Source organism: Penicillium odoratum (assembly GCF_028828045.1).
Source record: "Penicillium odoratum strain IBT 22623 chromosome Unknown utg000006l_segment0_segment0, whole genome shotgun sequence".
Taxonomy (NCBI): Eukaryota; Fungi; Ascomycota; class Eurotiomycetes; order Eurotiales; family Aspergillaceae; genus Penicillium; species Penicillium odoratum.
In genome coordinates this window covers 429473-456210 of record NW_026643148.1, presented here as the reverse complement: position 1 = coordinate 456210, position 26738 = coordinate 429473, and the positions used below count along the sequence as shown (strand labels likewise).

Here is a 26738-nt window from a genome sequence, read left to right as displayed (position 1 = left end):
TATTCAGACAGTATTGATATTTCAACTGTAAATCAATATATGGAGCTCTTTAGTACGTTCTGCATGTCCGCGATTAGTTTGATGTATCCTGGAACCGCAGTTTCGACCATTTCCTAATGTTAATTCCACCAAGCATCAATTCATATTTGAATTTGCAGCTCTCATCGTGAATGGTGAATAAAGCCCGGGTGGTGTGAGATGATGCAATAGTTCTGCCTGGTTCTGCCGTCAACCCCGCAAAACATTGGATGTTCCTCTTTCCCCTTCTTTCCTTTTCAAATGATAATCTTCTCAATTGTTCGAATGAATTCTTCGATACGAAACATTTGAAATCACCAGTGGATGGGGGTATTACTCGATCAAAATGCAAGCCCCTCATCGGAATCCGCCGCTGCAGCAAAAAAGAGAGACCAGGAGGACCGAGAACACAGGTTTGCACAGCGCTTTCGGAGGAAGAAATGATCCAGACCTCCAAAACTTTGATCCGTCGAGGTTTTGATCGAGTAAAAGAAACGGAGAAACGCGGGTCCAGTTTTGATCGAGTAACGGCTGATAAGGCGATGCCCGGACCGCTGGCAGCATCGGAGGTGCCCGATGCTCTTATTCGGGGTGGATTTGCTATGAACCGACTCCAACCAACCACCGTTATCCGCCTCTCAGAAAATTTGTGCGGTGAGCCATGGTTCACGTTGACCCGCTCAACAACATGGCAATAACCATGACAATCATCAATCATCTCGTCCTGATAGAGAAAAGATGAAGGTATTCATATCATTTGAAACAAATTGCAATATGCAAGTTGCAGGTCGCATCTGCAGGGGCTTCGATTGGTCCGCGTCATAGCTGATTAGCCTGTGATAATTATCGAGTAATGGCAACAACATCTCCGTCTTTGCCCCCATTCCCGGAACTCCCCAGTGTGGGTATCGAAAAGTCCATTTCTTTACCCACTTGAATTTTTACCTGTGGGTCATTGCCGTGCCCGCAAAGCTGAAAGTTCTCAAGGGAATTGGTTCTAGTATTTATACCTCACCCATTTCCCTTATCTTGTACCTTTTATTCTTAACGAAGATAAGACTTTTGCTTTTGGCCCTCCTATCCGATCCTTTCCATTGGTCGTCTTATCTACTCTTTCATTATATACATTCCCCTCTCCCCCACACACCTAATTCACAATTGCCGCTACCGATTTAGTCTATTTGGCATACATTTGAAGCTTCATCAACTTGAGCTATCATGGCGACAGCTAACATTCCTTCGATTGCCGTTGTGGCCTCATCGCGTGCCGTCATCTCCGGCCGTTTGACCGCTGCTACTGTGGTCATCTCTCGCACTACTGGCAAGATTACCGCCGTCTTCGACTCCGTGATCCCCGTATCGGAGTTTCCCGAAGGCACACCTTACACCGACTACTCGCCATATGTGCTTTTGCCCGGTTTGGTTGATGCTCACGTCCACCTGAACGAGCCTGGCCGTACGGAATGGGAGGGCTTCTACACCGGCACCCAGGCTGCTGCCTTTGGCGGTGTGACCACTGTCATTGATATGCCTTTGAACGCTATCCCTCCTACTACTACCGTGGCGGGCTTGAAGGAGAAGCTCAAGGCTGCCCAGGGTAAGTGCTGGGTGGATGTTGGTTTCTACGGTGGTATCATTCCCGGCAATGCTGGTGAACTCCAGGGTCTTGTGAACGAGGGTGTCCGTGGTTTCAAGGGTTTCCTGATTGACAGTGGTGTAAGTGATTCATTCAGCCTTGATTCGACTCGCATTTCTAACATTTGAATAGGTTGAAGAGTTCCCCGCTGTGACTCAAGAAGATATCAAAAAAGCAATGATTGAGCTGGCCGACCAGCCCACAACGCTCATGTTCCACGCTGAGATGGTCCCACCAATTACAAAGTCCGTGGGCGACGAGGTTCAATCTTCTGAACCCCCGGCTGCCCCGACTGGCCCCCTGGAGGCTTACTCCACTTTCTTGGACTCTCGGCCTTCAGAGTTTGAGACCTGCGCCATTGAGAGTATTCTGTCCCTGGCCCACCTCGCCCCCAACCTTCAATTGCACATTGTTCACCTCTCTGCTATGGAGGCTATTCCAATTCTGCGCGAAGCTCGTGCCCGTGGTGTGAAGATCACCGCTGAGACCTGCTTCCACTACCTGTCACTGGCCGCCGAGGAGGTGCGTGATGGCGACACTCGCCACAAGTGCTGCCCACCCATCCGCTCTAAGATGAACCAGGATGGTCTGTGGGAGGAGCTGGAGAAGCACAACGGCGACGGTGTCATCAAGACTGTCGTCTCGGACCACTCTCCCTGCACTCCTGAGCTGAAGCAGCTTCCTTCCCACGTGCCCGGCGCCATTGAAGGCAAGAACGAGAAGGGCGACTTCTTCTCCGCATGGGGTGGTATCTCCTCCGTTGGTCTTGGACTTCCCATTCTTTGGACCGAGCTCAGCCGTCGTAAGGGCTTGACTCCTTCTCCCGAAGACGTGAACACCAGAAACGCTCTCCAAGACATCGTCCGCCTCTGCTGCGCTAACACCGCCGCCCAGGTCGGTCTGCAGACTCAGAAGGGTGATCTGCGTCCTGGTTTTGACGCTGATATCTGTGTCTTCGATGACTCCGCCGAATGGATCGTCGAGCCTAGCACAATGCTCTTCCGCAACAAGTGCTCACCCTACCAGGGACGCACCTTGCGCGGTATGGTCCGCGAGACCTGGCTTCGTGGCGAGCGCATCTTCAGCCGGGAGAGCAACTTTGGCGACCAGCCCCCAGCTGGAAAGCTGCTCCTCGAGAAACGAGTTTGATACCCTTCATATTTTCTTTTTACTTCCGCATCTTCTATCTTTTTGGACACCCCTGCATCTCGTTCTCGGTCTCGCGCTGTGACGAGCACTAATGATTGACCAGCATTCATACCCTAGAGTAATGACAGCGCGTTGTAGCTCTATAGACTACGCATTGAATAAAACAGCATATACATATTGACAATGATTGAATCCAACGGAAATGGGTAAAAAACATATATATATCCGTACATCAACTAAGTATCTTTACAATCTACACCAAATGATCAGTCTTCACTCTGATCTTGCTCCTTCTCCCACTTTTCTCTCATTCTCCTCCTCACGCCCCCATTAACCCCCTTGCCCCAGATCTCCTCTTTATCACCTTCAGTACCAATAATGACCCCCTCGTCCGCATCACCCTCCACAGGTCCAATAACAACCTTTCTCTCCTTCAACTTCCTTTCCTTATCCCTAGCCTCATTAACCTTCCCAAGATAAACTGCATATAGTACTGATTCCGCAACAGCAACAGCCAAAGCCGCAAAGAAAGACAAAAGTACCCGCACAGCCTCAGACGCACCCACAGCATCCCGTGGCTCCATCCCTTCCACACTCGGACCCGTCCATGACGAGAATATCGACGCCAGAATCCCTGGCATGCCGAAGCTAGTCAGGGCCCAGTAGACGGCGAACCCTGTGATGAGCGTGGAGAGGAAGATGTTCAACACCAGTGAAGGCGTGAGAGTGTCTTCGCTATACGGGCTTCCATCGGCGTTTATAGCGTGGGGATCGGCATGGTCTGGATTCAGGGTGTAAGTTGGGTTCAATAGGCGTTCGTAGGCTTGCTTTTCGGCTAGGGCTTGGAGGCGGGCTTTTGAGGCGAGGTATTCGGGGGTCTGTTTCATTAGTACATTGTTGTGAGTACTTGAAGGACAACGTACCGGTTCGGGTTTTTTGGGTGGAGGTGGTACATATACTTTTGTACCATGTAGGAGGGCGCTGAGAATTGTAGGGCTATTCATTGAGATCCTGCGATCTGTGGTGTTGTATTCGTCGTCATTCTGAAGGTGTTTAGATAGGCGCAGGAGCTGGCTGTGCGCAATTGGTCCGTGAAGATCCAGCGAGGTAGGGAGATCGAGTTCTTTTCGACGGGCAGCTGGAACAGCCTCCAGGGCCGTAAGGATGCGATCTGTCGTAATCAAGAGGACCATTTTATGTGGTGGTGAGTGTAAGCAATGACGGAGCTCTAGCGGAGAGATGAGCGGAACGAAGGTCGCGGGCAGAAAGAGAGTCAAGCTCTCCCCACTTTGGGATTCTTTGCAACGCACTACCTTCAGCCATGGCAGACTCCAAATCCAAGGGGTATGTATATTGATTTCCAGTTTTTATTTCTCATTGAATGTGAAACTTGCATTTCTCCCCTCAATGTTTTTGTCCAAGCCTGCCGTCTCAAAATTTCATAATTAACCCCTCTATCCAGCCCGGTAACAACACAAACCAACGCGCGGGGAATCCCCGTCGCGCCCTTCGTCGACAATGTGGCCGACTACGTCTCCTCACGCGAAGATGTCGAGCCGACCCTTCGTCGATTCCAGGAGATGATCTCCAAGTACCAGTTCATGGAAGTGAACAGCCAGCGCCGCGGGCAGGGACTGCGCGATAAGATCCCGGATATCAAGAAGACATTGGAGATGGTGCGGTTTTTGAAGCTGCGCAAGGGGGTACGCTGTACGCAATGATAGCATCGGAGAATACGGACTAATTCATTCCAGGCTAACCCTGACACCGACCTCGAGACCAACTTCGAACTCAATGATACCCTCTACGCTCGTGCTTCTATCTCCCCGGCTGACACAGAGGAAGTGTACCTCTGGCTCGGCGCTAACGTCATGTTGGCGTATCCATTGGAGGAGGCCGAGTCTATGCTGCAGGAGAAGCTTTCGGCAGCGGAGTCGAGTCTGGCTAATTGCGACGAGGACCTGGAGTTCTTGCGCGAGCAGATTACGGTATGTTTGTTGAACTTGTGGGATTGGGCTTGGCTGACTGTTTCTAGACGTTGGAGGTTGCCACGGCACGTGTTTACAACTGGGATGTGGTGCAACGGCGGAAAGAGAAAGGCGATGGGAAAGGAGATGATCAAGAGAAGCCCCGGCCTGGTTGATCGTTGATCAGTCTAATCGATTACATCTATGGAATAAAAGGACAGAATCAATAAGAAAAATGGACAACAGAGACAATTCATCTCTGATAGAAAGTCTCTTATATTGGATGTACTAATAAGAGGCTGGTTAGTAAGATTATGCACATATTTACTACATGTATGTCTCCTCTCTTCTATGTGGTGTTTTCCTCTACTCACATGTGGATGATTATAAGGACATCTGGAGTATAGTGGATTCTCATACGTATTAGCACTTTTACGAAGTCCTTGATGAGCAAACGTTTACAAAATGAGTGTTACACTTGGATATGATGAGATTTTTTCCACAATAAACCAATTCGAGCAAGATTGACTCTATAGGGTACTTGAAAGTTGTTGTTTTAACCCTGATAATCTCGGAGGAATCGCTATGATAAAAAATCATGGACAAGGTAGAAATATCTATGAAATATGTATTGCATAAAGTAACGATAAGAATTCTGTCTAGTGAAATAAAAAAGCGCAATTTTAAACGCAGAGTAAGAGAACACCATAGTAAAGATTTATAATAAATAAGTATTATGTAGATAGTATGATCAGGTTTTTACTTTGAATTCAAGAATCCTAAGTAGACGTGTGCAGTTTGAAATTCTAAAAACCGTCCAAAAACTGGCCATGGCAACAATCCACGCAACTTATGTCTATTTACCTTATAAGAGTGGGATTTAAATTATGAAACTACTAAAACAAACCAAGGATACGTATACAGAGATTCAATCTTGAAATAATCTTATCTTGAAAATATTCATTATATGCTAGTCTAGGTAGAGTCTGTGTTAGGGCCGGGGTCATCTGTCTACTTGGCGCCCAAGATGAGGCTGAATGGCACTGCCGTGCAGGTCATCTCATCTTGTTAACTCCTCTTCTGAGATGTCAGCTTTCAACGTCTATCAATATTATATTTCCTATCACTCGTACCAGCTACAGATACCTCAATATTTTGAATATAATGGATTCTCCGCCTCGAAAGTCCCCAGCAGGAGTTCCATTTGCTTATGCCGTTCAACTAAGCGACGATCTGGACAGGTCACCTGAGAGTCTCCCAGGCTACCCCCGCATTAAGACAAACGACACTCAGGGTCTTTACGAATTTATCCACAAGGAGCTCTGGTCCTCCGACTTGGAGACGATGGCGAACAGACTTTGGTGGATGTCAAAGGAAGACGGCAGCAACATCTCACCTCTGCATCGACAGTTAGTCAAAGGGCGAGAGATCATTGTGACAGAAGATGCGAAGCTTCATCTTGTTTGGATTCAGAATCGTATTTTCATCAAGCCACTTCCGCGCTTCCTCACATCTCATACCTTCTGGCGCGGCTTTCTGGCTGATGCTTCCCAACACCCGCATGTTGTGCCGATTCGAAAGGCTGCATTGGGCTTTCTGCGCACCTATTTCTATCTTATCAAATACGAGTCCGACTTTCGCATCGCAAAGAGTGAAAATCTCCGACTCGTCTGTGAGAACGTTACTTGGGAACAGTTCTGTTATTTTTCGATTAATTTTTTGAACATCTCAGACGCTGAAGTCTCTGGACGATATTCCTATGGGGAAATCAGACTGACACGATTGAACTACTACGCCCCGCTTTTGATCTCCAAGACGCATTTTCAAAAGGTCGAATACCAGTACAAAGATTATTTTGCCCAATTCCAAGGACCCATCTTGTTTACTTTTGCTATTCTTTCTATCCTTCTGAATTCCATGCAAGTCAACCTGACAGCCCCTGACATGGACGACACACTTAACAGCATGATTCTTACCCGCCTTTTCTATTGGTCCAGCACCCTCATTGCCGTGTTCACCTGCTTGATGTCTATATTTTTAATCGGCCTTTTTCTTTTCAAGATTGGAAGAGAGTGGACCTTTGCAATACGAAATAGACGTCATAAGAAGAAGAATAATCGCAGGGGAGTTCTCAAGGTGATTGCCTCGAATGACCAAGCATAGTATATTCCAAAATTGAAGTCTACATAGCTTTCTTTGGAAATAATACGCACTAGAAGCGAGGAATTAAGATTACCTTCTGTTCGTCTTTTGTGAACGTTTTCTGATGTCCAAGACCTTACGGCTGCCTACCTACGGAGGCGCGTAGCGGCCATGAGGACAGAACCTTTAGCATCACATAATCGATAGCAGAAAATCATAAATACTACTAAGCTAATCTACTCCTCTATTACTTGGATATATCGCCGACTTTTTGGACGTACGTTCGAAGCCTCCACCAGGCCTTCTTCTTCCACTTCACTTTTTTTCTCTTTCTATCTATTCCGCTATGTAACTTCAGAGGAAGCCCTTAACCATTTAACTAGACTGGTATAAAAGAAGCTAGAATAATAGATAGGATACTAATTAGGAAACTGAGTAGGAGACTGAGTAGGAGATATTTTATAATACCATAGTACTAGGCGCTACCCTTAAAGGTTCTGTCCTTATGGCCGCTACTCGCCCTCGTATCAACCTCAATTTGTAATCGTGTTGCGAAGACTCCTGATCTCGTCTAAACTTGGAAAGGCCTTGATATTCAAAGATCGCATAGAGTATATCGATCGACCCAGCTGCGGATGACACCTTCCCGCGTTGAAGGATATTCCTGAATAAGAACCTCTCCTTGAGAAGAGAACAAATCCTCTTGAGCGGCTTCATGGCTATCCTGCAATATCGTGTTTGCCTGGACAAAAATCGGCCGTTGTTGATGATGTATTTTGACTGCTTCCTGCCATAGTAGGTAGTTCTCGTCCACTTGAGCCAAGGCCTCGAACCATGGTTGTCCATTTTCGAGATCTGCTGTGGCAAGGTAAACCTGCAAACGAAGAAGAAGATTGTAAATTGCTTGTCGACCAGCCACCGGAATAAGATCCTTGTTCAAAGTAATCGCCAAATCCGCCGGTGCCTCGCTAGTGGCAGGATGATGTTTGATTTCCAAAACACCGTTTCCAAATTCACAAAGATACCTGACAATTGCAAACCGTGCCTAAAGTAGATGAGAATGATATCTTGAACATAAAAGAGGTCAGCTTTTGGAAGTACCTTGTCGTGTGCCTGTCCCCATTTCTGCGTGGCCGTATTAGTCTCGCCTCGTGGATTTCTTCATAACAGACAGAATCATACCTTTTTGGAATGGTCATATGTCATAACTCCTCTCAAACCCAAAGTTATGATCTGCAGATATCCTACATACTCAACTTGAGGAAGAGTGTCCCTTCAGTATGAAGACAGAGGATATGAGCCCCAAAAAGGAACGGGAAACATACATGTCTCAGCATCAACCGTAGGGTATTTCTCGAATAGTTCGAAAATTGTTAGAATCTCTGTATTGGAAAGCAGATGCATGGTAACCAATTCAGCAATACATTCATTCATGCCAGCGTAAGTACTTCCGAAAAGGGACTTGGCGCTTTCCCCAACCTTGTACCAAGTTTTGACCAAGTCTCCGGTTAACGGGTTTATCGGTGGGCTAGAATAGTCAAAGTTGTATACCGATGGGCTAGTCTCAGCGAGATTTTTCCCGCAGCCATGTCCAATCAGCTCATGTACAGCTATCATTATTCTAAGACAAAAATCTCGCAGGTACTTGAAGATCTTTTGGTCCGATGCGTTCAGAAAAGGCACCTTGTCCTGCGAATTGACAGCCGCAGTCCTATTTGAAAACAAAATGTGTTTCTTGCCATAGACTTGCTTGACATCTTGATACTAAATGGGTTATCGATATTAGTGAGGAGTTCTGTGTCCACCGAAAAATCAGCCACGTACGGTTGGTCCTGAAATCCCGCTCCAACAAGTCACTCCACAGAATGACAGAACTTGCAGAATGTCAGCAAATGACGCACCACCGGATTACTATAACCTCAAAGGAGGAATGACACAAATAATTAAGAATACTCACCATCCAAGCTGACAAAGTCAGGCTTAACGAATCGAGGTTTCTCAAAGGGACCGTAAGGCTCGTTTGCTGAGACATATTGGTTAATAACAACCCATGGCAATGACCCCAGCAAACTATTCACGGACTCGGTCAATTTGTTCAAAGTTCGGCTCTCCTCTTTATTCTTGATAGCGACGAGCCCCTCACATGAGCGCCTGAGTCCAGCAGGGTCACGGTATGCGGTGAGGAAGCCAATATTTGCCTCCACCACAGGGCCTTTATTCTGAACCCAAGATATCGCTGCTTGTCGGTGAGTCTCAATGTGTCCTGTCCGGAGGAACTCCGCGAGATGCTCTATGTATTGCTTTTGATGTTCATTGCATGTAAACCTGGCGCTCTCTTGAAGGGATTTCCTGACTTTCTCCAACTCGGCAGCATAGTCTCCATACTGGAAATCAATCTTGGGCTGCTTTGTATTGAAGATAATTGTATGTTCCGGAGGATCAATTGAGCTAGAGGCCACGATGACAAGGTACGTGGGGCCTTCAGTGCTTTGTATTTTCTTGAGCCGGGTATGGTCCAGAAGATGCTTGTCATGTTGAAGCAGCGCTCGCTGCACCTCTTCGATCTCAACTTTGCTAATATCTGGGGAGCATGGATAAAAGGCACTCATTCCACCCTGGTCAGGAAATCCAATGGAAGCCGGTTGCTCGGAGAATATGTCATTTTCGATCGTTTTATAGAGCTCGGCAGTTGTCTCTGAATAAGCGCAAATGCGTCTGAATTCCTCAGCTGATAACCTCGGAATGATCTTCCGATCTCCATATCCCTACATGAGAATCAATATCTAGTACCCATCTTCTTAGTGCCATAGAAAAAGTTCCTACTCTGTAGTTTCCCAAACTATCCAGAAATATTGCAGCATAGTCAAGGAAATAATCAATCGCATATGCGCTGACACCGGTCTTCTCTTGAAGGATTTCCCATTGGCAATTGCATTGTTTTGCCAACTCGATGATTAGATCGAAAATATGTTCCGATTCCTGCGACACTTGCCGAAGTACGATACGTGTGCATTGATACGCAGCCCTGTATTGGTTAATATACCACTTCTAGAAGGGAGGTTGGGGGGGGGGAAAAGAGTACTTAGACATGAAATGACTATAAAGCTTCTCATCTCTATCCAGTTGTTCAAAAGACTTTGCGATGTCCAACCTAAAAACAGAGGGCGATAAGTCCGCATACAATTCTACCGGGGCCATTTTGGGAAATTTCATTGAATACAGATAGAAGAATGGACATCAACCTTGGAATTCCACAAGCAAGAATTGAAAAGTTACAATAAAATGCACCGATCGTTAAAAAGATGCAAATATGGCGGGGTCATAAGTGGGGGGTTTAGCAAGGACGTGGGCGCAAGCGTCGAATGTCCGTGGCTGAATGTGGCATGTCCCGATGGACCATCCACACTTCGGTAAACTTGTTCTCTGAAAGTTCCAGATCTCATAAAGCAGGGAACAAATAGAATTTTGAGAACTCATTGAGAGGAAAAGATAGCGGGAATTCTTATCTGACCTGGAGCCCATGCGTTGTCATAAGACTCGCTCCAATTTGGGTGCTCACTACATTCAAGCAACAACATCACATGGATATTGTGTGATTCACCCGGGTGAAGTTACTTGTCCTGATCCCTGTTGCAGCCGGCTGAGATGTACAGGGATAATTTACTAGTTGCGCGTTCCGTACCGCATCGTACAAGAAATTTCGCTGTACAGTTGGCGATTCAGCCCGGCGACGTGTTGTCACAACGCCTATTGGTCAGTGTCCCGGTGCTACGGCCACTCTGCTAATATGCAATTGTTACAAGAGCCTCAATGTCACAGGCTAGTGATTGAAAGCCAAGCACACCCATCAGTTAAAGAGCGATTCTACATAAATCATCTCACCCGATGTTACGTGAACCTCTTTCCACACCAAATCCCTTGTCTTCCTGGCACATTAAAGCTTTCTGAATCATAGTCAGCGCACTATCTTCAACTCAAACATGTCTTCAGCTACCAACCCCTTGCCTGATTTGGACATCGACACCGATGTGGATGGCCCGTCCGAAGAACAAAGTATTACACGCGAGATCGTTTCACGCAAGAAGGCTCGGACTCCTTTGAAGACAAAAGCCCAGCCATGGAAGGGAACCCACGTTGTGATGCCCGAAGACTTGCCGACTTCGAAGTATAACATCCATGACCAGGCCTGGTTCAACCAGGATGAGTATCCCGCAGATGACAGCTCTTATGGCGCGTGAGCCTCTAGAAGCGTAAGTTCCATATATTCTGCCTATAATCAAAGCGATCCGACTGACAGGCCACTAAAGGACGGGCAACATCAGTCTCTCATCTGTCTATTGGAGCTGGTCCAGATCTCATGTGAATCGGGAACTGATACTACGCGGATTTGGTATATTTAATGTAGGAGATGATAGTATCATATGAATTATATTGCGATTTAAACCTCCAGCTGATAACCATTCGAGTAGAATGACACGTCCCAGTAGAGAGAAGCTGAACCCGCGAATAGTCGGTGAGAAAGAGAAAAAGAGAAAAAGAGAAAAAGAGAAAAAGAGAAAAAGAGAAAAGAGAAAAAAGAGAAGCAAATAGAAATGTGGTAAGAGAGCTAGGTACATATGACCTATCTAATATATCTGATAATATTCTGCAGATCTGGTTCATCCAGTAATGATCACTTTCATCTCAAAGCTTTCTCGTGCTTGAGCTTGAGCTGGTATGATAGGGTGCGCAAATCCAGAATGTGGAACTCCTGCAGAAAAAGTCAGCTTGAATTTGAAAAGTCTCGTGTGACACGCACTGATTCCTGTTTCAGAATCGTAATTGACAATCAATAAAATGTCCTCATGGCACTGATCCCTCATATAATACCAGCGGTGCCGAGCACTGAACAAAACCATGTATGTTTCGGTCTCGAAATGAGGGAAAATATAATCACTTTCAATCAGGTCATCATCACTTACGGTGCGAGAGTCACAAACTGCCAAAGGATAATCTTTGACGGGACTGCTTAGAGGTTGCCAGATGCTGATTCATGGTGAAATTGAATTAGAAATGGGTATCCATGATAACATCTGGAGATTGTATTACCTCAGCATTCTATACCGTCCCTTCAATATCTCCTCGGCCTCATTAGGAAAGCTGAATCGAATGCGTTCTTCGATGGCGTTGCTGGTGATGTCTGGGATGTTCAGCCTATCTTTCACTGTAATTACAAGGGCCGGCGACTCAACCTATGTGTACGAAGTTGCTCACAGGCCTTATTCGGGGGTTTCCATCGTTGGAGCCACGTTTGCGAAACTGATGGTGTAATAATTAATTAGTCTCCAACGTTTCATTTTTAAGGTTAGACGGGGCTACCCCATACAGGAACTACGATGGGGACAACTCACTTGATATTGGAATGTGAAAACTCCCTTAGCTCCAAGCAAATCTTTCAAGACAATTTCGATTCTCTCCATATGATCATTGATCTCATTTTGACTTCCAAGACATTTGCTCATTGGACCCTTGATCCACTGGAAGCCAGTCGTGTTCAATTCAGGCGCAATATTCACGGTTCTGATATCGAATATATTCACAGAGTGAGATTCATGTTCGAGGTTATCCCGCGGCTGACCCGGGGGTCTTCGTCCAACGATTTGGAATGGCTTGGTATCCTCCCATTTCTTGAGAGGTTGGAGATATCGCAATGTAGTCTCAGCTGAAGTTTGCATCATTGAAGAGTTTGCTTTCTATGGCGCTGGAAAAACCTTTTCCGTATATGCCACCAGCGACCCAGCCCGCCTTTATGTGGCATCTATGCTTTCCCAAATCATGCAGCTTGGCTACCTGGACACTGTAAATTCCATACTAGTTGTTTTTTTGGTCGTCTTGCATTTTTATGAATGCTGCATTCTACGTAACTGTATCATCTTGGTCGCCCTCGTCTACACTAGCTCCGAAAACTATTCGGGGGAAATATCACTTCGGCATCGGCACTGGAGCACAAATGAGCTGCCTCTAGAATCGCTTCATTGTGAACTAGGAGATTTGAATATGTAGTCAAACTAGCCCACCCAAGTCAAATCTAAAACTTCAAAAGTAGCTTCAGCTGATAATTCGACAATTGCCAAAGCTGAGGTGGCGTACCCATGCGAGCTCCGGGAGTTGAACGACACGAGCGATCCCAAAAATAAAATTATTTAATAAAATAATACAAGATAGTGAAAGGAAAAGAGGGGAAGCCCCCGATATTGGCACGTCAGAGAAGGACCCAGGTCACTTTATAAAATTTGCGGGGGATCATGGGCGGGTTCGCATATGCATTTACAACATGGCTTTGATATCATGGAAATCGGCCGAAGGGCATATTATCGGTTTAAAGGTTCTTCGGTAATGCGTAGCCTGTTCGAATGCATAGGAAGCGCCGATAACTCTAGCATCGTCCCACCTACGACCTACGAATAGAATTCCAGTTCTTGAGATGACGAAATTAGCCATTGCTTGCACCCGGACTTAACATCACTTACGGAATGTTGGGCCCAGTCGAGATAAAGCCATTATGCATCTTTTTCAAAGGCCAGTCCTTGGGGTAGGCTTGTAGAGGTACCGATACCTGTGGACAGCCGCCCACATTCGCTGCTGTCTCTGTCCATGCTGGTGCAACCAGTAGATCGCATTTGTAATGGTCAAGGAGATTTCCAAGCTCCTTGCCCATACTAAGCCGAAGCAAAAGTGATTCTTGATACTCATCTGAGGCCATATCGTACTTTTGAGCTTGTTGCGCCGCCATGTCGAGTTCTGTTAATTGATAGAGCCCCGCTTTTTCCTTGGAACATTCTCTTGTGTAGTTCCTGACATCGTCAAGAGTATGAAGACCTTGCGGGTTCTCAGAAAATGATTCCAGGAATGATTCTATATCTGTTACGGATGGAGAATGAGCTATGAACAGAAAAGAAGGACCAAAAAAATTGGTAATGATCACGGGCTTTCTCACTCTGCTTCAAAAGTAATCGTGATGCAAGCTTCCACTTATCTCCGAAACGTTTCGACATGTTTAGTGTCCACGAAGAAAACTCGACATTGTCCACTATCGTCGCACCGAGACTTTTCATCGTTATGAGTGCTTCTTCGAATTTCTCAGTGGCAAATTCATCTCGCTTCATAACGTGTCGTGCGACCTATCTTGGTCAGCCTCGTAAGTCACATGAGCAAGATTTTATAGCTCCTACTGCTATTCGTAAGCCTTTAAGACCAGAAGAAGTACAGGAATCGGTAAAATTGGTCTTGCCGATAGGTGGAATGGTCCGATACAAGTCTCGTGGATCAATCTTCTCACATGCATCCTTATCGCTTGTGTCTTTATAACATCAGAGATTATAGCTTCACAGGATGAAAGTGATAGATTGAATGACTCACCGGCTATAGCCGTAAGTATAAGGGCTGCATCTTTGACAGTTTGAGATAGAACTCCCACACTATCTTGATATTCGTTGGCAATAAAGACTCCATCCCGTGAAGTTAAGCCCGCAGTTGGCTTTAGCCCGATAAGACCGCAGCTGCGAGCTGGTGTTGCAATGCTTCCAGAAGTCTGCAAATTGTTAGACAGGTATATTATTTGAATTCTCCGTATCTAACCTCGGTACCCAGTGCAGCAGCTGCCAATCCCAGAGCTGTCGCAACAGCACTTCCCGTGGATGAACCACCAGCATCCTGATTCTCGCAGAAGATACCCGCGCACTGGCCACCTACTGGAGACCAGCCATTTGGGGCAATTCCCGGAGATCTAAAATTCAGCCACTCGGACATGGTCGCCTTACCAAGAATGATGGCTCCTTCTTCGCGGAGTTTGCGAACCACAGTGGCTTCAAGTGCAGGTTTTGCGCCAAGCAAACCCTCGAATCCCGCTGAAAAACATCCATCTACTTAGCTTGTGGGAAATTTTTAGACGGGAAAGGAGAAAGCTGCAAGGAAATCTACCTGTGGTTGCCATGGAATCCGTAGTAGAGATTACATCTTTGAGGAGAATTGGAACACCATGAAGTATGCCCCGAATTTGATCCTTCTCTCGTTCAATATCACGCTCTCTTGCGATGGCCAATGCATCTGGGTTGATTTCACTGATGGCATGCACCTTCGAATTGACTTCTTGGGTGCGATCGATGTACATCTGAACATATTAGACAAGGGATGCCTTATTCATTGTTTAACTCACCTCGACCAGTTGAACGCTTGTCAATCTTCGCTCCTGTAATTCGTGGAGAAGTTCATCGATTGACACATCGCTCAGTCGTAGCCGAGGTCGCCTCTCTCTAGCCGTTAGTGTCTGCGGCCCGGACAAAACCAAATTGGCCAGAGTATAGACACAGGTTGCTAGAAATGAAGTCTTGATCATGAATGATGACAATAACCCAGACATGACGGACTTGGTGGACAGCAAGCTCTTTTCGTTCAACCCCATCGGACTTTTTATGAAATCTTTATTTGAGGAAATTTGAGGAATGCCAGAGAGGAAGCAGTCCCAGCCTCCAATAATTTAACAAAAATTAAAAAGGCGCCTGAAGCGGGTACACGCAGAGCACCCGCTTTGACCAACTGGCAAAAGAAAAGTATTTATGAAGTACAGATGCGTATACTTTGTTGATCTTACCACCTTTGTCAGCGGGGCACATGTTTATCAGCTGGCTTGCAGCTACAGGGGTTCCGATACACTAGTGACACGCTAGAAAGGGGGTTAAAGGGGTAAAAATAATCGTCTGTATCATACAGGCCATTACTATTTTCAAAAAAAAAAAATACAAAACAGCCCCAATCAGTGTGCTAAATGTAGCGATGAAGCTAACCAATAATATGGCCTCCCACGTTCCGAAGAATTTTTGGTGGCCTCTTTTTTCATTTTATTCCATCCAGTGCTCGCAGGAGTTCTTTCAAGCAGGGTCTTTGAAGATAAGCTAGAAGGTCCAAGTCATTGGGAGTTGCTTTGCCTTGGCGATATCTTTCGCGGGCCATCACAAATTGCTCTGAGCTATCAAGGCTGTTGATCCAATAATGTCTGGCTGCCCTGATTGTATCTGCGGGGGTTCCCATGGGCTCTCCTTCAACCCCCGACATACCACGGCTGACCAGCTTATTGCCCACACGAAGAATGAATGGAGAGGAAGTTTCATACTCACGCGCCCCCCTTGTACACTTCGTAACAAGCTGCTGTATTTTTGGGGGTGAGATAACGAATCGCGGAAATTGAGGATTAGACTCCCCTGGATGAGATGGGACAATCAAGTGTGTGACAGTCCCAACATTCTCAAAGATGCAGTAGAGTAATTTGCCCAACATAAAAACCATGGCAGCGTCTTGCTCTAAGGAGCGAAGACGATACCAAAAGTTCCGCGAGCGACCCTTCATTCGCTGATAATGCTGCACGGGGTTAGGGATGGGCTCCTCCAGTGCAAGTGAAAGTAACTGCGCAGACTTGGCTTGCACCACAGGGTCTTCGCAAGTCATAATCACGGAGTAAAGTCTCTGCATCATAATAATCTCAGGGGGTGTCCAGGCATCTGCAGTCCCTCGCTGCTCAAAGTCGATCAAGACCAAATCACGACTGTTTGGGATGGAGGAGGACAGCACGACATTCTCGGCTTTGAGATCTCCGTAGATAATTCCTTGTTTCAATCTGAGATCACATAATGTTTTGGCTAACTGTTTGGCCCATTTGACCTTTTCCTGCCATCCGATAGGCTTGAAATGGCTATGAGGACATAGCGCTCTGGCTAAGGACCCACCAGAGTAGAACTGAAGAATGAAACCAAACACAAGGGGCTCCATGGTCGGGCAGGACTGATACACTATGAGGCCCATGGGGCGACCGCACAAATTCGGGTGCTTATCGAGCGAAAGTAATATCTGGAGCTCGTGGTATAGTGAATCAGCCGTGCCCGTCGCGGATTTCATAATCACTAGCCGAGGCTCATAGCCCACAGGAAGCTCGACAAGGCTCACTGTGTCATTGATCTGCCTAACAATCCGTAATTGGTCTAGAGAAACAATAGGAGGGAGGACCACCGAGTAGCCCAGATGTTTGTAAGAAGCCTTGAGTCGTTCAACAGTGGTTAGAAACCTTTCAACTCGACTTGATTTGATGGAAAACCTCATTTCGCGAATATTGATATCAATATTCTCGATATGGATCTCCGAAGCAGGCGAAAGGGACCGGTAAAACGCGTCGAAATCATCGTGCTGTGAGGTCCACATATGCAAGGCATGAAGCACATGACGTGCAAGTCCAAGTTGGGCAAAGCGATCGTCACGAATATGAGTACAGGATGAAATGTCTAAACACCAATGCAGAAACGAGGGTAGGTGAGAGAGATCGGGTAGAAAAAGGTCGATGCGGAGCGGAGGGTGAGGCCCACAGGATCCTATTGGGACAATGAGAAGACGCCGCCCACAATCGTCGGCCCCGTCTATTCTCCACCCTGGACTCGGAATAGGATCTAGACAGTCGATGCGCGTTGCCGGGTTCATGAAAGAATCGGTCCACCTCGTATCGGGACAATCTTTCTCATAGATAGACTTCTCGACGTTTATGGCATCCCACGGCCCAGAACTTGATTTCAAGGAACACCAGTCTCTATAGGCACCGGAGTTTTTGACATATTGTGAGTATATTGCTGGTGTGAGATCCATTTTGGCCTTTTATCAGGCTGTGGGGATCTGTCCACAGTAGGAGCTCAAAATGATTTCCAGAATAGGTGCTGGTAAACTCCGCGAGAAGAAGCCTTCGTAACAAAAATATGCGCTAAGCACCTGAGCGATGAGTTAAAACCTTCAATATCGGAATGGGGCTTATAAGTGGTTTCAGTTTTCAAAAATATATAGAAAAAACTAGAAAACCGTCGTCGATATATCATGTATGCCAACCACCAACTAAGAAACGCAAATCTGAAATCTCAGCCCTATTCAAGTGCCTACTGCTGAGGTCCTTAAGTAAATGCATGTATCTACATGTAGTGGGCTGGCGCCCGTATGGACTCCCGAGGTCCTTCATATCGATTACCATGTATCCCGGAAGCCTTGAAATGCACCAGCCTGGAGAATCTGCTCTGCATATTTATATTGGCTGCTTCGGAACCTTGGAAACGGCAAGGCGTTCAAATCACATTAGATACGAAGTTTCGATAGGTCAGACAAGGGCCGTGCCCATGATACGTCGCAATAATAACTTGGTGTAAATAGCAAGTGCATAGACCTTACTGGTAACCCAGCACTAGTAATTACAGAACCAAAACAGGTTACAGTTGGGTTCAGCAGCTCACCTGGGCATGAATGCATGCATCAGAGCCGGTTAGCCTAGGCATGCAAATTCACCCTCCATCACCCGCCATTAATCTTCTATCGCCACCTAATAACCCCAGTCTTGTGTTGTTCTACTCCGTGGCTACTCGGTACTTACCTTGGCTATTTGTCTCTACCTTATACTAGAATAACTTTGGGCTCTAGTGACAAATTTCTACTACATGTATCTAAAATCTAATAGCCAGCCAAGAATCCCACGGAAGCAGTCAAATATCAAATATTGAAATGAACAAGCGGCCACAGGAGTCACATCCTGCAGAGGAAGCAAATGACCGACATGTACGAGCTCCAAGGACTCAAGAAACCTTTCAATCTGCACTGAAATTTTTCAATACTGATTATTTTATTAAACAGGTCAAGAAACGGGCTCCAAATGCCACCACGACGGGGCCTTCTATGGAAACCCCCAGGTACGATACGAAAGAAACATTTCGTATTCGAGACATTCCTGAATCCTATTCTGCAGAGGAGCTAGGCAAAGGTCTGCAGGTGACATTGAAAATGGAATCCCGAGAGATCGTTATTCATTCATTATCAACGGAACCAGGCTTCACCTCTCAGGAGCAGACGCGAACTGCTACTGTCTCTTTCAGCCGCATCCCTCCCTTTTTTGCAGGTCGAGGCAGAATGCTCAATATTGACACAAATCAAGTTGCATCCACCTGCTCTCTACTCCTCCTACATGATCCGAAATCTGAGCTCGAAGAAGTTGTTGTAACCATAGACCAACACTTCCTCGGATTCACTCCACTCTCGCCAGCGCGATTGGATTCCGGTTCAATAATCGAGTAAGTCACACTCTGATGTTTCAACCTTATGAGCTCTGAAACCTGGTCGCTTATCATTCCAAAGCTGCATTGTGATTCACGGTTTCGGCGGTCATGCAATTGGATCTTTCAGGGACTCGGCCACCAGCTTTCTATGGATTAGAGACAGCTTACCCCATCATTATCCGGGACTCAGAGTTTTCACTTATGGCTATGACTCAAATATCCGCGATCATGACTCGGTCGCCGATATCTACGAATGGTCTCAGAATTTTGTCATGGATCTACAGATCCTAAGGCGAAAGGCTCTGGTGAGTAAAAGTCTGATATTTCTAATGAGGCCTTGATGGAAAATTGATTCGAAATTAGTCACAACGCAATTCAAGGAGCCCCGTTCCAATAATTTTCATCGTCCATAGTCTGGGGGGCTATATCTTCAAAGAGGCAGGTCTTGACAACTATCCCAAGCAGTATTCCTCCGCCAGGTTGAATTGACAGTTGTGATATATTTCTAGGCATTCATTTCCATGCATGATAGGAAAAATCCTGAGGATGAAGCGATTCGCCTTTCGACGCATGGGGCCCTGTTCTTTGGAGTTCCAAGCCAGGGCATGGATATCAGCTTACTTACTGCAATGGCTGGTAACAGTCCCAGGCAGTACACCGTGCAATTGCTCGACAGAGATGTCGGCTCACGCTTGCGCCAAAGACAGCATGAGAAATTTTGCAATGCATTCCCATTTCGCGACTCGAAGATAGTGCAGTTCTTTGAGCTTTTGAAAACAAACTTCAATGGGGTAAGCCACGAACCTATCATCCTGCAAGCCGGTCGCTGATTATGCAGAAATCTGAGCTGCTTCTCGACCCAGGATCTGCAACCTACGGTCGTCCTTGGGAAACAGGGACCAGTTATACATACTCAATTGGAGGAGACCACAGAGGGATGATCAAGTTTGCACGGTCGGACCGAGAAACCTACGATCGAGTGCGGTATGTTTTGAGTGAAATGGTTCAAGATGCGGTATCTGTGGTTGCGGATCGCATGAATTCACAGCAGAACACCGCAGTTCTGGTCTCAGACCCGCCAAAGACGTCTCAAACCGATATGCCGCATCGTTCGGCTCCAACTCAGAAGACCAACTTTCCTATCACCTTGCCACCATTTCTAGGCTCAAAAATTATTGTTGGTAGAGGTGATTACCCCCGCTCTTCTTTTCTCGCACCACACGAGAAGAACACGAGAAGAATCTAACGGATACTAGATGAGACTATCGCCGCACTGATTCAACATGTGAAGGATCAGACGGATGGAATGCCGTGTTTTGCCTTATTTGGCGAAGGTGGCGTTGGAAAAACACAAGCCGCCTTGAAATACATTGACGAGCAGCATCAGAACTACGATACTGTGCTTTGGGTCAATGCAGATACGACGGAGAAGTTGACTCGAGACTACGAGGTATTGGCAATCAAGTTAGGCTGCTTAGATCGATCTTCTGGTTCGTCTGAGACGAGCAAAGAGGCTTTGAAGACATGGCTGCAAAATAACTCCGGCTGGCTCTTGGTTTTTGACAATGCAGACAATTTTGAGGTGCTCGACTCATTCTGGCCAGCGCGGATAGGAGGCGGACATATTCTTCTCACCTCCCGCCAACCAGCAATATCCGATGCTCCTTTCCTGACCTTCAGCAGGGAAATTAAATGTTCCACAGATGAGGAAGGAGCCAGCATGCTCTTATCAAAGATCAAAAACTACTCCCATGACGTCAAATCAGCAAAGATGATATCAAGACGCCTTGGGGGCCTTCCATTAGCGATTTCACACATCGCAAGCTATATAAAGAAGAATTTTGTCTCTCTAGAGGATTTCATTACCCAATACGATGGAGAGGAAATGGTTGTGATTGAAGAACATCAAGCTGTATCAGCCACATGGGGCTACCAACGTTCCTTTGCGACCTGCTGGAAAATGTCTATGGACAGCTTATCCACACAAGCTCAGGACCTCTTAAACAGGTTAGCTTTATTGGATTCCGACGGGATTCCCAATGTTTTGATTATGCCATCCACCGAGCAACCGACGCACAACTTTGCGCGCGAAACATTAGCACAGAAACGTGCTCTCAGAGAGCTTGAGGATAGTTCTCTGATTCACTTCGCGCGAGAAAGTGTGAGCTTACATGAAGACAAACCAGCAATTCTGATACACCGCCTGGTCCAGGATGCTTGTCGCCGACGCTGGTCACCAGAGAAATGGCAGGAAAGCTTCAAGACCGCTTGCGACAGCATTTCGAGAACCTACCCAAAGCAAAAGATGGGCCAGTCAATGGTGAAGTTCTATCCTCAATGCATAACTTACAGTTCTCATGTTCTCACACTTCTTCGCCATCTTAAAAACAATCCAGACAAGATGGAGGCATCTCTGGAGTTTGCCGAGGTCCTGGCCCACTGCGGCTGGTATCACTTCGAAAGAGGACAATTCGATACCGCATTTTCCATACTCGAGCGAGCACAGTTTATTTGCAACCAAGTGATGCCAGATGAAAAGAACCTCATTGTAGCCCTTGTTTACAACAACCTGGGTGGCGTATATGTCAGTTGGAGCAAGCGCGAAGAGGCAGAAGTGTGCATCAAGACCTGCATTCAGCACCGAGAAGCCTGTCTCACCCGCGACGATCCCCAAATTCAAGAGCTAGCTACCGTATATTCTAACTACGCGAATCTTCTCCGCAAGGAGAAACTTCATTGGGAAGAATCTCGGCTCTACTACGAAAAAGCTCTTGACATTCGGAAGACATGCCCTGGATGTACCCCCGAGCTATTGGAGCATACGCTTTTCAATTACGCAAATTGGTTTTTGCAGCAGGGACTTGTTGAGGAGGGTTTCAAGTATCTTCTTGAGGCGAAAAAGCTGCACAATTTGTTTGAACGTATCTCTACAAACCAATTGTACACAATGTATACCATTGGCAAAGTGGAATATATTCGAGGTCACACCATGAAATCCTACGAAACACATAAGGAATGTCTCAGTCATCGGGTTCGTTTGGAAGGAGAGAATCACTTCCTGACTGGAGTCTCGTTACACAAAGTAGGCTGCTTGGCCCTTGAGCTGGGCAATATGGATGAATGTATCCTGTACCTTCAAAGGGCCTTGAAGGTCTTCCGAAACACTACTGGTGATCGAGGTCTGCTTCCTCGAACATTGATTCAACTTGGGAGGGTCTTAACAGTCAAGGGAAATCAGGACTTAGATCAAGAAACACTGGAAGCTGGGAGAGTAATGCTGAGCGAAGGTACCGAGCTAGCGAAGCAACATAGGGGAAGAAATGTTCCTTTGGAAACTGAAGCGGATATCAATCGTCTGGTCAAAACAACCTACCAGTGACTGTACTTTAGATAGGACTTGTTAAGTCATCTAGACTCCACTTTCATCATCATATGTATCACCTTCCCGGAGCGGTGCATGTGACAGATCAAATTTTGAGCGCTGTTGGGGGTTTTATTTGCATAAGTTCTGAACTATCACATGTAACGTATTTCACAGGCGAGCGGCGCACCCCTAAGCACCATAGTAAATGCGATAAATTCCACCTCATTGTCTTGTTAACAGTGGTCTATAAGGGCTATTCCTTGAAGCTGAGTTCTCTTGGTAGGACATCTAAGCCTTTTAACGAGTTTCGAAATTTTTTTGACCTGATGACTATAGAATATATATCTCATCAGCTTGTGGATGTAATTCTAGGTCTCGTGGTAAAAGAAGAACTTAATTTATTTGAAATTGATATATGCTCCTGGTAATCCTCATCCGTGACTACCCACCAATATAGAAATATATTAGAAATTTTGTTTATGAAATTCTAACTGAAGGGCAGCGCGAAAACAAAAAAGGCAGGACAGGAGAGAGACTGGAGCATAAACTGTAAGATCATTCTTGCTATGTATGTGGTTGTAAAAAGTAAAAAGCCAAAAAGAATGGAGCAGCGGCGGATTGAACGCCGGGCCTCCGCAATTTCCAGATCACGTGCAAATGCGGCGCTCTACCACTGAGCTACAGCCCCAATTGTTTACATTTAACATACATATTATTAATATGTTGTTTTCTAACTTATGATTCTTCAGCCTTTCCCTAACATTTCTTAGATATTTCAAAGGCAAAAAATCGAAATATATTTAGTTGAGATAGTAGGCTTTGATAAGGGAAGAAAGATATGTGTTGGCTCAACGAATCTGGCGTCACAGCAGTACCAGATTTGATACAGTGATAGTCTTCGTTACAATCGTCCATTAGTATTGCAGAAATGTAAGATTTCCAATTTTATTCTAACTAGTTTCAACATCAAGTGGCATAAATACTCTAAAATATCTATTGGATCAAATAAAATCAATCTCTAATGCCTTAAAATATAGCGAGCTAACCGGTTTTCATCGATCACTTCGAATCAATTAATGCGCTCAAAATCGAAGCGCATGTTAAGAGAAGCCCCAACCCAACCAGTTTGCATAACAATTTGAGAAATCCGACGAGTCCCCCGTGGAAAGGCTCCCAGTACAATGTATGCGACAACCTTCCCTATACGAGTACCCACCAGAGCATCATATTGTGGCATCCCATATTCGTAAGTCCAAGGCGTATGATCATGCCATTCAAGATTCAGTGAAGGGTACAGGTGCTCATGGGCATAAGCGAGTGTCTCCTCATTAATTATTCCACTACCAATTATGCAGGTTAGTTCATCCAAGTTGAAATCACGTTGATAGATGGCCTGCGAGATCTGAGAAATGTGAATGACATTAATTCTCCCCTCACAATCACCAGCCAAATGATCTGGGACTCGGTGTAAATTTTCGAGGATCATTACCCCATCTGATACATACCCAGCCCAGCCGACAAACCGAGATTTCAATTTATACCATCGATAGTTGGGCTGTTCTGGCCCAAAGACTTCTGGGGCAATATTCGTCCCTGCCAAGAATTCATTAATCTTTCCTTCAAAGTCGAATCCAGGGTTTTCGTACCGGACCTCGAACGTACTCCAGTCATCACAGATAATTACGTCGGCATATGTTAGTGTGGATGGACCTATGTGGCAACCGCCCACGTCTGGATTGTCGATCCATTCTCGAATGGCTTTTCCACGGGCTTGGAAGATTTTTGCGTCGCCAACGGGAGACTCAGGTAGAGGGGCAGGGGGGAGAGGGGCACCAGTAATAGGAATAGGAGTAGAAGTAGGAACACGGTGGATAGGTGCCGGAGGGGGAATTGGTACGGGATCAATATGCTCATTGTGCTCTGAATGCACTGATTGAACTGAGTGCTCAGAGTCTAAGCTACTGCCATTGAAGCAGCAATTAAAGAGATTGTGAATGATACAGCGGCGAGACATTGAGAAAGGCTTCACTGTAAGTATATGGTACAGGCGTTATCGATTGACTGTTGATGGACTATCAAGCAAAGTGGATTAACACAGTGACTTTATACCTCACACATGATTCATTTCCATAAATCAGAATGATCGGAATGAGAATATGAAATCTTAGATTTCAAAGACTTCATCACAATGAATGATCTAAATATAATGTTTGTTCCATCATTTTCGAAAATAAAGCGGTCAAAGGCGAGTGTTCATTCGGAGATTCAAAGTCTATTCTAGATCAATCGGCTTCTTCCTAGATGCCTTGGTTTGTTCCATTGTCTTAGTTCAATCAGCGCATTGTCTTTCATTATTCTTATTTCGAGTACATTGTAAAGACCATTTTTAGTGATGCTTGACAGATCTGGTGCCGTTGAACTATGCTATTGTACGAAATTCAGGAATGTGTGTAGATTCAAAATGGCTTCCGATAGCAGCAAATGGACGTATATTTGACATTGATCTATCTTTAAGCTTGTTGATTCTTCCATCTGATATGCTTTTGATAGATATCATGGCGAAATGTTTGCTTTAATGAGGCTACTAACTCACCATCGACCGGAAGCGCCGCCTGTATCGCACAAACGCCACAAAGGTCGTTCTGGCGATCAATAAACCAGGCTAGTGTCAGACCACCACCCCAAGTAAGAGTATGCTCACCATACCAGCCATCGACATCTTCCAGCGCTAGCAAACCGCTTAGACCATAGCCCACCTTCATTCCAAGGTCGGTCCCCACACGGAAAAAGGGCCCCATCGGACTTGCCAGCGCAGTTTGATAACTTGCCATTGCTTGAGGGCTGAGATGATTCTGAAACATGCTTTCCACGGCGGCAGGCTTGAGGATCTTGCCGTCGTTAGCCAGAAGCGATTGCAGGACCTTCATAAAGTCGATACCCGGAAGAAAATATCCATGTCCACCGAAGTCGCCAATGGTACGCTTGTTCATGTCGCCGCCACCACCAAGAACAGCACGACCCAGGGCATCGGGGTCATCAGGGTTGAGGTCAACTAGCCGGGCTCGTAGGTCCTCGCGTGTGACCGGGTAGAATTGGCCGTCCGTGATCCCCAGTGGATCAAAGATCATCTTCTGCATATATTCTCCTAGGGTGCAACCCGCCACTCGCTCAACTATACGACCGGCCCAATCAAGTCCAGGGCCATACATCCAGCCATCGCCGGGCTGAAAAATTAGTGGATAACAGAACAGTTCTTCGACTGTTCGACGGTCGGTTTCGGAACCAGCAAACTTTTCTCGCCACCTGGCGACGAGTGGATTCATAAAGTGATAACAAAGGCCCGAGCTATGTGTGAGTAGCATTCTGAGAGTGATTGGTCGAGATGCAGGTTCGAGCAACGGTGTTTGACAGTCTTCCGTAAAGCCAGTCAGGATCTGTTTGGCAGCAAGCTCGGGTGCGATCGATGAAAGGTCACCATCGAGGGATAAAAGGCCCTGATCGGCGCATTTCAGGGCTGCAATGGTCGTGAGTATTTTGGTCGCCGACGCTAAAAATAGTACGTCATCTAGCGCTTGCGGGCGCGTTTCACCGGATAGGAGAGTGCGTGTTCCAAAAGACTCCTTGAATTCAAACGAACCCTCAGAGTTGGTAGCGCAGATAACGACACCGTGGATGCTTTTGGCATCGATAGCGGCGTGGAAGCTAGTTTCGATGTCGGCGGCCATGACGAAGCTGAATTCAAATAGTGCTGGGATCCAGTATCTGGAAATATGAATTTTGCGGTCAAAAACCTCTTTAGGATCGTAAGCGAAGGGTGAGTTGATTAACAGCCAGTTTTATGACTCAGGAGATCTGCGGGGTTCATGTGCGCAAAAGACCGAACTCCGTTCCCGTGAAACTTCAAAAAGGGTTTGACCATGGGTTTTACGAGGCATTCCTGTGAGCAGAGACATTTCCTTCACTTTTAGATACGAATGGTCAATTGAATCGCCTGTGAATAAATAAATTTCGCCACGGAGACACGAAGGTCGGAGCCAGTCCATAGCTAGCCGGCTGATAAAGAGATATTCCAAAGTAATGATATCTTTCCAATTTCTTTGAATTGGAAAAAAAAAACAACGAATACATGTGATACTCAAAGCCCATTGTCCTAAGAACAATTCGTTCTATATTCCACTGCGCCTAAAGACAGTTTGGCCTTGAGAGAAACGCTTTATAAATAACAGTATTTATAGAATCTCAAGTGCTCTGCGTCGACGATAAATAGATCGACAATCCTACTCTTATTTACTTCCATAAAAGAACGACTCATAGATATTTATTCACGGACCAAAACCCAACAAGCATCAACACCAAGC

General features: G+C 46.0%; 13 protein-coding genes across 13 annotated transcripts; 6 read left to right on the top strand and 7 right to left on the bottom strand.

The window, feature by feature from the left end:
- Positions 1-364: 364 nt before the first annotated feature.
- N7520_008612 (uncharacterized protein) lies at positions 365-716 on the top strand (the record flags this gene model as incomplete). The annotated part of the gene is given in 2 exon segments (XM_057142546.1): positions 365-431; positions 442-716. 2 exon segments carry the CDS (start codon positions 365-367, stop codon positions 714-716), a joined length of 342 nt encoding a protein of 113 aa, XP_056991834.1.
- Positions 717-1236: 520 nt separating this feature from the next.
- N7520_008611 (allantoinase alX) lies at positions 1237-2803 on the top strand (the record flags this gene model as incomplete). Its single annotated transcript, XM_057142545.1, has 2 exons — positions 1237-1734; positions 1787-2803. 2 exons carry the CDS (start codon positions 1237-1239, stop codon positions 2801-2803), a joined length of 1515 nt encoding a protein of 504 aa, XP_056991833.1.
- Positions 2804-3069: 266 nt separating this feature from the next.
- N7520_008610 (TMEM199/VMA12 family protein) lies at positions 3070-3996 on the bottom strand (the record flags this gene model as incomplete). The annotated part of the gene is made up of 2 exons (XM_057142544.1): positions 3070-3681; positions 3727-3996. The coding sequence occupies 2 exons, from the start codon at positions 3994-3996 to the stop codon at positions 3070-3072; spliced, it is 882 nt and encodes a 293-aa protein (XP_056991832.1).
- Positions 3997-4124: 128 nt separating this feature from the next.
- On the top strand, positions 4125-4946 carry N7520_008609 (tubulin-binding prefolding complex subunit PAC10; the record flags this gene model as incomplete). The annotated part of the gene is made up of 4 exons (XM_057142543.1): positions 4125-4147; positions 4266-4506; positions 4558-4791; positions 4839-4946. 4 exons carry the CDS (start codon positions 4125-4127, stop codon positions 4944-4946), a joined length of 606 nt encoding a protein of 201 aa, XP_056991831.1.
- Positions 4947-5934: 988 nt separating this feature from the next.
- On the top strand, positions 5935-6933 carry N7520_008608 (uncharacterized protein; the record flags this gene model as incomplete). The annotated part of the gene is made up of 1 exon (XM_057142542.1): positions 5935-6933. One exon carries the CDS (start codon positions 5935-5937, stop codon positions 6931-6933), a length of 999 nt encoding a protein of 332 aa, XP_056991830.1.
- Positions 6934-7507: 574 nt separating this feature from the next.
- On the bottom strand, positions 7508-10110 carry N7520_008607 (dipeptidyl peptidase III; the record flags this gene model as incomplete). The annotated part of the gene is made up of 8 exons (XM_057142541.1): positions 7508-7957; positions 8014-8037; positions 8095-8168; positions 8238-8676; positions 8737-8786; positions 8870-9677; positions 9736-9937; positions 9995-10110. 8 exons carry the CDS (start codon positions 10108-10110, stop codon positions 7508-7510), a joined length of 2163 nt encoding a protein of 720 aa, XP_056991829.1.
- A 782-nt stretch (positions 10111-10892) lies between these two features.
- Positions 10893-11150, top strand: N7520_008606 (uncharacterized protein; the record flags this gene model as incomplete). The annotated part of the gene is made up of 1 exon (XM_057142540.1): positions 10893-11150. One exon carries the CDS (start codon positions 10893-10895, stop codon positions 11148-11150), a length of 258 nt encoding a protein of 85 aa, XP_056991828.1.
- An 846-nt stretch (positions 11151-11996) lies between these two features.
- Positions 11997-12626, bottom strand: N7520_008605 (uncharacterized protein; the record flags this gene model as incomplete). Its single annotated transcript, XM_057142539.1, has 3 exons — positions 11997-12143; positions 12166-12210; positions 12303-12626. 3 exons carry the CDS (start codon positions 12624-12626, stop codon positions 11997-11999), a joined length of 516 nt encoding a protein of 171 aa, XP_056991827.1.
- Positions 12627-13218: 592 nt separating this feature from the next.
- On the bottom strand, positions 13219-15310 carry N7520_008604 (uncharacterized protein; the record flags this gene model as incomplete). The annotated part of the gene is made up of 8 exons (XM_057142538.1): positions 13219-13369; positions 13422-13833; positions 13889-14072; positions 14124-14251; positions 14311-14482; positions 14530-14798; positions 14872-15061; positions 15107-15310. 8 exons carry the CDS (start codon positions 15308-15310, stop codon positions 13219-13221), a joined length of 1710 nt encoding a protein of 569 aa, XP_056991826.1.
- Positions 15311-15783: 473 nt separating this feature from the next.
- Positions 15784-17139, bottom strand: N7520_008603 (uncharacterized protein; the record flags this gene model as incomplete). Its single annotated transcript, XM_057142537.1, has 1 exon — positions 15784-17139. One exon carries the CDS (start codon positions 17137-17139, stop codon positions 15784-15786), a length of 1356 nt encoding a protein of 451 aa, XP_056991825.1.
- Positions 17140-18639: 1500 nt separating this feature from the next.
- N7520_008602 (tetratricopeptide repeat protein) lies at positions 18640-22395 on the top strand (the record flags this gene model as incomplete). The annotated part of the gene is made up of 3 exons (XM_057142536.1): positions 18640-19031; positions 19950-20203; positions 20273-22395. 3 exons carry the CDS (start codon positions 18640-18642, stop codon positions 22393-22395), a joined length of 2769 nt encoding a protein of 922 aa, XP_056991824.1.
- Positions 22396-23449: 1054 nt separating this feature from the next.
- On the bottom strand, positions 23450-24394 carry N7520_008601 (uncharacterized protein; the record flags this gene model as incomplete). The annotated part of the gene is made up of 1 exon (XM_057142535.1): positions 23450-24394. The coding sequence occupies one exon, from the start codon at positions 24392-24394 to the stop codon at positions 23450-23452; it is 945 nt and encodes a 314-aa protein (XP_056991823.1).
- Positions 24395-24890: 496 nt separating this feature from the next.
- N7520_008600 (serine hydrolase domain-containing protein) lies at positions 24891-26105 on the bottom strand (the record flags this gene model as incomplete). Its single annotated transcript, XM_057142534.1, has 1 exon — positions 24891-26105. The coding sequence occupies one exon, from the start codon at positions 26103-26105 to the stop codon at positions 24891-24893; it is 1215 nt and encodes a 404-aa protein (XP_056991822.1).
- Between the last annotated feature and the right edge of the window lie 633 nt (positions 26106-26738).